Genomic DNA, 10,000 nt, shown 5'->3' with positions numbered 1-10,000 from the left:
TCTCGCTGTCTCTCTGACTCTCTCTCTCTCTCTCTCTCTCTCTCTCTCTCTCTCTCTCTCTCTCTCTCTCTCTCTCTCTCTCATTCAACAAAGCAACACACACAGGATCAGTTGCCTTGCCAAAAAGAGGACCTTGAGGAAGTTTGGCAGCAGATTCTGTCTGGTCCCAATTAGGAGGACCGTTTTTGGGAAAGACAAAGGATTCTGGAATCATCAGTGGGGTTGGAAAGTGGCAGACAAAACCCAGGAACAAAAGAGAATACAGGAAATACCAATATCTGATGACCAGTGATGGTGACAATGTCAACAACCAGCAGTAGTGTACAGGTCAAAAGGTCAAGAAACCAACAGACCACATGGCTAAGTTCTGTTCCATCCTCTGTGGATCAAAACCATATCGCTTAGTTATGGTACAAACTGCATAAAATCCTTTCAGACCAATAGAAGTGCCTAGTGGTACAAGTTAGGGAATAGGTTAGGGTATAGGTTAGGGGTATAGGTTAGGGGTATAGGTTAGGGGTACAGGTTAAGGCATAGGTTAGGGTATAGGTTAGGGGTATAGGTTAGGGGTACAGGTTAAGGTATAGGTTAGGGTATAGGTTAGGGAATAGGTTAGGGTATAGGTTAGGGTATAGTTTGGGGGTATAGGTTAGGGTATAGGTTAGGGTATATGGTGGGTATAGGTTAGGGTATAGGTTATGGTATAGGTCAGGGTACAGGTTAGGGCTAAAGGTTAGGGTATAGGGTAGGGTATAGGTTAGGGTATAGGGTAGGGTATAGGTAAGGGGTATAGGGTATGGTAAAGGTTAAGGTATAGGTTAGGGTATAGGTTAGTGGTAAATGATGGGTATAGGTTAGGGTATTGGTTAGGGTATAGTTTAGGGGTATAGGTTAGGGGTAAAGGTTAGGGTATAGGTTAAGGTATAGGTTTGGGGTATTGGTTAGGGTATAGGTTAGGGATATAGGTCAGGGTATAGGTTAGGGGTATTGGTTAGGGTATAGGTTAGGGGTATTGGTTAGGGTATAGGTTAGGGATATAGGTCAGGGTATAGGTTAGGGGTATACGTTAGGGGTATAGGTTAGGGTATAGGTTAGGGATATAGGTCAGGGTATAGGTTAGGGGTAATGGTTAGGGTATAGGTTAGGGATATAGGTCAGGGTATAGGTTAGGGGTATAGGTTAGGGGTATAGGTTAGGGTACAGGTTAGGGATATAGGTCAGGGTATAGGTTAGGGTATAGGTTAGGGTTATAGGTTAGGGGTATAGGTTAGGGATATAGGTTAGGGGTATAGGTTAGGGTTATAGGTTAGGGGTATAGGTTAGGGTATAGGTTAGGGTTATAGGTTAGGGGTATAGGTTAGGGATATAGGTTAGGGGTATAGGTTAGGGGTATAGGTTAGGGGTATAGGTTAGGGCTATATGCTAGGGATATAGGTCAGGGTATAGGTTAGGGTATAGGTTAGGGTACAGGTTAGGGATATAGATTAGGGGTATAGGTTAGGGGTATAGGTTAGGGGTATATGCTAGGGATATAGGTCAGGGTATAGGTTAGGGTATAGGTTAGGGTACAGGTTAGGGATATAGATTAGGGGTATAGGTTAGGGTATAGGTTAGGGGTATAGGTTAGGGATATAGATTAGGGGTAAAGGTTAGGGTATAGGTTAGGGGTATAGGTTAGGGGTATATGTTAGTGGTATAGCTGAAAGGTTGATTTGGAATTGAGTCATTGGCACGGCAAGATTGTGTTGAGAAAACGAGACAAAGAGGGGGTCCAATTTGTGCCTTTAAACAGCTGTGGTGAGGGAGGAACTGTTGGTTATATTACAATGTAGATTGTCTTGGGCAAGAGAGATCAATTTCACTTATACTTTCAACCATTTACATTTGTTCTCCAATGTCTCAATACTTGTTAAAGCCTGGAGAATACAAAGCAGAGTTTTGAATTGAAGTCAGAAAGTCCTCAGAAGATCTGACCACTAGTCCACCCTGGTCTCTCTCTCTGTCTCTCTGTCTCTCTGTCTCTCTGTCTCTCTGTCTCTCTCTCTCTCTCTCATTCAACAAAGCAACACACACAGGATGAGTTGCCTTGCAAGAAGAGGACCTTGAGGTAGTTTGGCAGCAGATTCTGTCTGGTCCCAATTAGGAGGACCGTTTTTGGGAAAGACAAAGGATTCTGGAATCATCAGTGGGGTTGGAAAGTGGCAGACAAAACCCAGGAACAAAAGAGAATACAGGAAATACCAACATCTGATGACCAGTGATGGTGACAATGTCAACAACCAGCAGTAGTGTACAGGTCAAAAGGTCAAGAAACCAACAGACCACATGGCTAAGTTCTGTTCCATCCTCTGTGGATCAAAACCATATCGCTTAGTTATGATACAAACTGCATAAAATCCTTTCAGACCAACAGAAGTGCCTAGTGGTACAGGTTAGGGAATAGGTTAGGGTATAGGTTAGGGGTATAGGTTAGGGTATAGGTCAGGGGTATATGTTAGGGAATGGGTTAGGGTATAGGTTAGGGGTATAGGTTAGGGTATAGGTTAGGGGTACAGGTTAACCTGTTGGGGCTAGGGGGCAGTATTTGCACGGCTGGATAAAAAAATGTACCCGATTTAATCTGGTTACTAATCCTACCCAGTAACTAGAATATGCATATACTTATTATATATGGATAGAAAACACCCTACATTTTCTAAAACTGTTTGAATGGTGTCTGTGAGTATAACAGAACTCATTTGGCAGGCAAAACCCTGAGACATTTTCTGACAGGAAGTGGATACCTGATGTGTTGTATTACCTTTAAACCTATGCCATTGAAAAACACAGGGGCTGAGGAATATTTTGGCACTTCCTATTGCTTCCACTAGATGTCACCAGCCTTTACAAAGTGTTTTGAGTCTTCTGGAGGGAGATCTGACCGAACAAGAGCCATGGAACGATGATGGCCCATTAGACACCTGGCGCGCGAGTTCATGTTGGGTACCCTCGTTCCAATACGTTATAAAAGAGAATGCATTCGTCCACCTTGAATATTATTCATGTTCTGGTTAAAAAAGGCCCTAATGATTTATGCTATACAACGTTTGACATGTTTGAACGAACGTAAATATATTTTTTCCCCTCGTTCATGAAGTGAAGTCCGGCGGGCTTAGATCATGTGCTAACAAGACGGAGATTTTTGGACATAAATGATGAGCTTTTTTGAACAAAACTACATTCGTTATGGACCTGTGATACCTGGAAGTGACATCTGATGAAGAGAATCAAAGGTAATGGATTATTTACATAGTATTTTCGATTTTAGATCTCCCCAACATGACGGCTGGTCTGTATCGCAACGCGTATTTTTCTGGGCGCAGTGCTCAGATTATTGCAAAGTGTGATTTCCCAGTAAGGTTATTTTTAAATCTGGCAAGTTGATTGCGTTCAAGAGATGTAAATCTATAATTCTTTAAATGACAATATAATATTTTACCAATGTTTTCTAATTTTAATTATTTAATTTGTGGTGCTGACTTGACTGCCGGTTATTGGAGGGAAACGATTTCCTCAACATCAATGCCATAGTAAAACGCTGTTTTTGGATATAAATATGAACTTGATAGAACTAAAAATGCATGCATTGTCTAACATAATGTCCTAGGAGTGTCATCTGATGGAGATTGTAAAAGGTTAGTGCATCATTTTAGCTGGTTTTATGGTTTTGGTGACCCTGTCTTTGAATTGGCACAACATTACACACAACTCTTGTAAATGTACTGTCCTAACATACTCTAAATTTATGCTTTCGCCGTAAAACCTTTTTGAAATCGTAAAACGTGGTTAGATTAAGGAGATGTTTATCTTTCAAAGGGTGTAAAATAGTTGTATGTTTGAAAAATTTGAATTTTGACATTTATTTGGATTCAAATTTGCCGCTCTTGAAATGCACCTGGTGTTGATGGAGTGCACCAAGGGTGGGACGCTTGCGTCCCACCTAGCCCATAGAGGTTAAGGTATAGGTTAGGGTATAGGTTAGGGTTATAGGTTAGGGGTACAGGTTAGGGTATAGGTTAGGGGTATAGGTTAGGGTATAGGTTAGGGTATATGTTAGGGGTATAGGTTACGGTATAGGTTAGGGCTATAGGTTAGGGAATGGGTTAGGGGTATAGGTTAAGGGTATAGGTTAGGGGTATAGGTTAGGGTATAGGTTAGGGGTATAGGTTAGGGTATAGGTTAGGGATATAGGGCAGGGGTATAGGTTAGGGTGTAGGTTAGGGTATATGTTAGGGGTATAGGTTAGGGGTATAGGTTAGGGGTATAGTTTAGGGTATAGGTTAGGGGTATAGGTTAGGGCATAGGTCAGGGGTATAGGTTAGGGTATAGGTTAGGGTATAGGTTAGGGGTATAGGTTAGGGTATAGGTTAGGGGTATACATTAGGGTATAGGTTAGGGGTATAGGTTAGGGTATAGGTTAGGGTATAGGTTAGGGAATGGGTTAGGGTATAGGTTAGGGTATAGGTTAGGGATATAGGTTAGGGTATAGGTTAGGGGTATAGGTTAGGGAATAGGTTAGGGGTATATGTTAGGGGTAGAGGTTACGGTATAGGTTAGGGGTATAGGTTAGGGGTATAGGTTAGGGTATAGGTTAGGGGTAACACCAACACTACACACACACACACACACCAACACTACACACACACACCAACACTACACACACACCAACACTACACACCAACACTACACACACACACACCAACCGTACACACACACCAACACTACACACACACACCAACACTACCCACACACCAACACTACACACACACCAACACTACACACACACACCAACACTACACACACACCAACACTACACACACACACCAACACTACACACACACCAACAGCACGATAAATCAGATCAGCTCTAATTACATTGTGGCTGAAGTTGAATGAGCACTGTGTTTTTCCATCATAATGAAGGTGTGTTTCGCTGTGTTTGGTACATGGTGATGACTCATGGGCTTTCTGATGACTACGTGACCTCAACACATTGTTTTACAGTCCTGTTTTCTCAATGGTTCTGATTAGGCAACACTTTTTCCTTTGCACAATCATTATTTCTGCTGTAAAGTCCAATGACCTTAAACTAAGTTCTGCCTCAAAGTAAGTCAGAATCAAACTGATTAGGAGGGATTTGTATCGTTAAAACACAGTGGAGAGCTTCCTCGTCTTCACAGACACACACACACACACACACACACACACACACACACACACACACACACACACACACACACACACACACACACACACACACACACACACACACACACACACACACACACACACACACACACACACACACACACACGACACACACACACCACCGCATGCATGAACACACACACACACAAACTGAGTTATTAAAGGGAAGAATGAGTGAGGTATTAAAGAGAATGACTGTTACTAAAGGGAAGAATGATTGAGTTATTAAAGGGAAGAATGACTGAGTTATTAAAGGGAAGAATGACTGAGTTATTAAAGGGAATGACTGAGTTATTAAAGGAAATGACTGAGTTATTAAAGGGAATGACTGAGTTATTAAAGGGAAGAATGTGTCATGTCCTGACCCTTGTAAGAGGTCATTTTCTATAGTAGATGGGTCAGGGCGTGACGGGGGTGTTTGGTTGGTTTTCTTGTTTTCTATTTCTAGGTTTTGTGTTCTAGGTTTTCAATTTCTATGTTGTTGCTTTTTTGGGTTGATCTCCAATTGGAGGCAGCTGGTCCTCGTTGCCTCTGATTGGAGATCATATTTAAGTAGGGGGGGTGACAGTTCCCAGTCCAGAGCTTCCGGCGACGTTTTTCAGTCTGGAACCTACTGAGACGGTCTACAGTCCGGAACCTACTGAGACGGCCTACAGTCCGGAACCTACTGAGACGGCCTACAGTCCGGAACCTACTGAGACGGCCTACAGTCCGGAACCTACTGAGAAGGACCTCAGCCCGGAACCTTCAGTGACACTCCTCAGTCTGGAGCCTCCAGCGATGCTCCTCAGTTCGGAGCCTCCAGCGACGCTCCTTAGTCCGGAGCCTCCAGCGATGCCTCCCAGTCCAGAGCCTTCAGCGGCGGTCTGCAACCCAGAGCCTTCAGCGGCGGTCTGCAGCCCAGAGCCTTCAGCGGTGGCCTGCAGCCCAGATCCTCCAGCGGCAGTCTGCAGCACAGAGCTTCCGGTAATGATCTACAGTCCGATTCTTCTAATAATGATCCACAGGTCGGTGTTACAGAAGCGGAGGGATCTGCGGGCGGAACTGGGGTTACGCCCGGAGCCGGAGCCACCTCCGTTGCTGGAGGATCGGAGGGATAGGAAGGTTCTGGGTTTAGCACCAGAGCCGCCATAGACTTTTGTCACCCTCCCTTCCCTCCCCAGGTGTTTTTGTGGTTGTTTTGTTGGGGGGGGTTTTGTGTGCAGTCGGGGTCTGCACCTTTGGGGGGTGGTGGGGTACTGTTACGTCCTGACCCTTGTAAGAGTTATTAAAGGGAAGAATGACTGTGTTATTAAAGGGAATGACTGAGGTATTAAAGGGAAGAATGACTGAGTTATTAAAGGGAACAATGACTGTGTTATTAAAGGGAATGACTGAGATATTAACAGGAAGAATGACTGAGTTATTAAAGCGAATGACTGAGTTATTAAAGGGAATGACTGAGTTATTAAAGGGAATGACTGAGATATTAAAGGGAATGACTGTTATTAAAGGGAAGAATGACTGTGTTATTAAAGGGAATGACTGAGTTATTAAAGGGAATGACTGATTTATTAAAGGGAATAACTGTTATTAAAGGGAAGAATGACTGTGTTATTAAAGGTAATGACTGAGGTATTAACGGGAAGAATGACTGAGTTATTAAAGGGAATGACTGAGTTATTAAAGGGAATGACTGATTTATTAAAGGGAATAACTGTTATTAAAGGGAAGAATGACTGTGTTATTAAAGGTAATGACTGAGGTATTAAAAGGAATGACTGAGTTATTAAAAGGAAGAAGGACTGAGTTATTACAGGGAAGAATGACTGAGTTATTAAAGGGAATGACTGAGCTATTACAGGGAAGAATGACTCAAGAAGTTGCAGCATCATACTCTGATCTTGGGCGTCACCCATTGATTAATAGCGGGCCAAACTTATAACTCATAGTATGTCGTCTACTAAGGCTCAATACTGGGGCTAAAGTTATTACAATCATCTCTAGTGGATTCCCCAGATAGACATTAGGCCTTGTCACGAAATGGGGTCTCCACTGTTTCAGCCAACATCACATCATGACTCACTTAAAAAGTAGAAAAGGAAAACACATAATGACAGTGACAAGTTTGTTTGTGCCTTCCTTGGAGGGATGTAAATGTGTACGTGTGTGTTTTTAAAATGATTTCTGTCTATGTAAAGGTCTATTTGAAGTGTTCCCCTGTGTATATGCAGTGGTGGAAAAAGTATCCAATTGTCATACTTGAGTAAAAGTATAGATACCGTAATAGAAAGTTACTGAAGTAAAAATGAAAGTTACAGAGTAAAATACTACTTGAGTAAAAGTGTTTGGTTCTAAATATACTTAAGTATCAAAAGTAAAACTATAAATATTTTTCAAATTCCAGACGGCACCATTTCATTGTTTTAAAAATCTAGAGATAGCCAGGGGCTCGATCCAACACAGACATCATTTACAAACGAAGCATGTGTGTTTAGTGAGTCCACCAGATCAGAGGCATTTTCCTGTCCTACTAAATGTAACGAGTACTTTTGGGTGTCAAGGAAAATGTAGGGATTAAATAGGACATTATTTTCATTAGGAATATAGTGCAGTAAAAGTAAAGTTGTCAAAAATATAAATAGTAAAGTACAAATACCCCCCAAAACGACTTAAATAGTACTTGAAAGTGTTTCTACTCAAGTACTTTACGCCACTGTGTATATGATATGATATACGTTATTGTCCCCGAGGGGACATTTGATTTGAACAGCTAAAGTCTAAGTGTGGAAGGGATACATACTGATTTTCCCTTCCGGAAGTGGAGATGGTTTCCTGCCAGGGTGAAGTAGCGAGACTTCCAGCGTTTGATGAACTTCCAGCGAACCTGTTTCTCCTTCAGTTTCCCCTCTATGAGCGGCTGGCCATCCTCGTTCACCACTGGAGAGACAAATCAAAACAACATAATGTTCAATTAGCTGTGATCCACATCCACTCAATGTTACCACCAGCTTATGGAGTGTATGTAGCCATGTGGGAATCAAACCCACAAGCACCCTGCTATAACGTGGGAATCAAACCCACAAGCACCCTGCTCCAACGTGGGAATCAAACCCACAAGCAGCCTGCTCCAATGTGGGAATCAAACCCACAAGCACCCTGCTACAATGTGGGAATCAAACCCACAAGCACCCTGCTCCAATGTGGGAATCAAACCCACAAGCACCCTGCTCCAACGTGGGAATCAAACCCACAAGCACCCTGCTACAATGTGGGAATTAAACCCACAATCACCCTGCTCCAACGTGGGAATCAAACCCACAAGCACCCTACTCCAACGTGGGAATCAAACCCACAAGCACCCTGCTACAATGTGGGAATTAAACCCACAAGCACCCTGCTCCAACGTGGGAATCAAACCCACAAGCACCCTGCTCCAATGTGGTAATCAAACCCACAAGCACCCTACTCCAACGTGGGAATCAAACCCACAAGCACCCTGCTCCAATGTGGGAATCAAACCCACAAGCACCCTGCTCCAATGTGGGAATCAAACCCACAATCACCCTGCTCCAACGTGGGAATCAAACCCACAAGCACCCTGCTCCAACGTGGGAATTAAACCCACAAGCACCCTGCTCCAACGTGGGAATCAAACCCACAATCACCCTGCTCCAACGTGGGAATCAAACCCACAAGCACCCTGCTCCAACGTGGGAATCAAACCCACAAGCACCCTGCTCCAACGTGGGAATCAAACCCACAAGCACCCTGCTCCAACGTGGGAATCAAACCCACAAGCACCCTACTCCAACGTGGGAATCAAACCCACAAGCACCCTGCTCCAACGTGGGAATCAAACCCACAATCACCCTGCTCCAACGTGGGAATCAAACCCACAAGCACCCTGCTCCAATGTGGGAATCAAACCCACAAGCACCCTGCTCCAACGTGGGAATCAAACCCACAAGCACCCTGCTCCAACGTGGGAATCAAACCCACAAGCACCCTGCTCCAACGTGGGAATCAAACCCACAAGCACCCTGCTACAACCCACGGAGCCCTTGGAACCACAAAAGAAAACTACAGGAAGACGTGATGATTGAAAATGATGCTGAATATAAATGTAGATGCTATACCCCTATCTTCAGTCTGGTCTATATTCCCAGTAACAGCCCAGTAGGACTATTCCATCCCAGTGTTCCGTATACTCCCCTTCCTTATGTGTTTAATACCTGCCTGCTGTTTTGTATTGTTTAGCACTAAACAAGAGGGATCAGAGCCATGTATTTAGTTCATGCATGGCTCTGTCTGAAATAGAAAACAGCATACAGTAATTGGCCTTCAAACTTATTTTGGACAGAGAGATCACAGCTGTACTGAACTTCCAGACTGAGAAGCACAGCTAAATGAGATGAAATGGCACTAGTTCCAACTATACCTCATTATTGATTAGCATCAGGTATAGCTTTATCAGGAAACAGCATCCCAACCATCCACTTGAGGGATATCGTCAAGTCAAACAGATGAACTGCAGCCTAGCTTATGTTACAAATGAACCACAGGCCAAGGAAATACAATACACCCATTAACACAGTCTCCTCCTATCTCTGCTGTCATTCTCTGTGTTGGTCCAACAAACACACACGCACGCACGCACGCACGCACGCACGCACGCACGCACGCACGCACGCACGCACACACACACACACACACACACACACACACACACACACACACACACACACACACACACACACACACACACACACAC

The 10,000-nt window shown here is 43.6% G+C and overlaps 1 protein-coding gene across 1 annotated transcript in view; it reads right to left on the bottom strand.

Moving 5' to 3' along the window:
- The window catches only part of LOC106591777 (ventricular zone-expressed PH domain-containing protein), a 202,787-nt gene that overhangs the window by 5,638 nt on the left and 187,149 nt on the right, over window positions 1-10,000 (bottom strand). Inside the window, exon 13 of the mRNA XM_082956467.1 lies at window positions 8,030-8,166. Coding sequence (XP_082812593.1) covers window positions 8,030-8,166 — 137 coding nt within the window. The remainder of the gene's footprint in view (window positions 1-8,029; window positions 8,167-10,000) is intronic.

The sequence above is a fragment of the Salmo salar genome, chromosome 09, assembly GCF_965601325.2.
Source record: "Salmo salar chromosome 09, fSalSal1, whole genome shotgun sequence".
Taxonomy (NCBI): Eukaryota; Metazoa; Chordata; class Actinopteri; order Salmoniformes; family Salmonidae; genus Salmo; species Salmo salar.
Note: the sequence above shows the minus strand (reverse complement) of the source record. Positions and strands in the feature narration are given on the sequence as shown.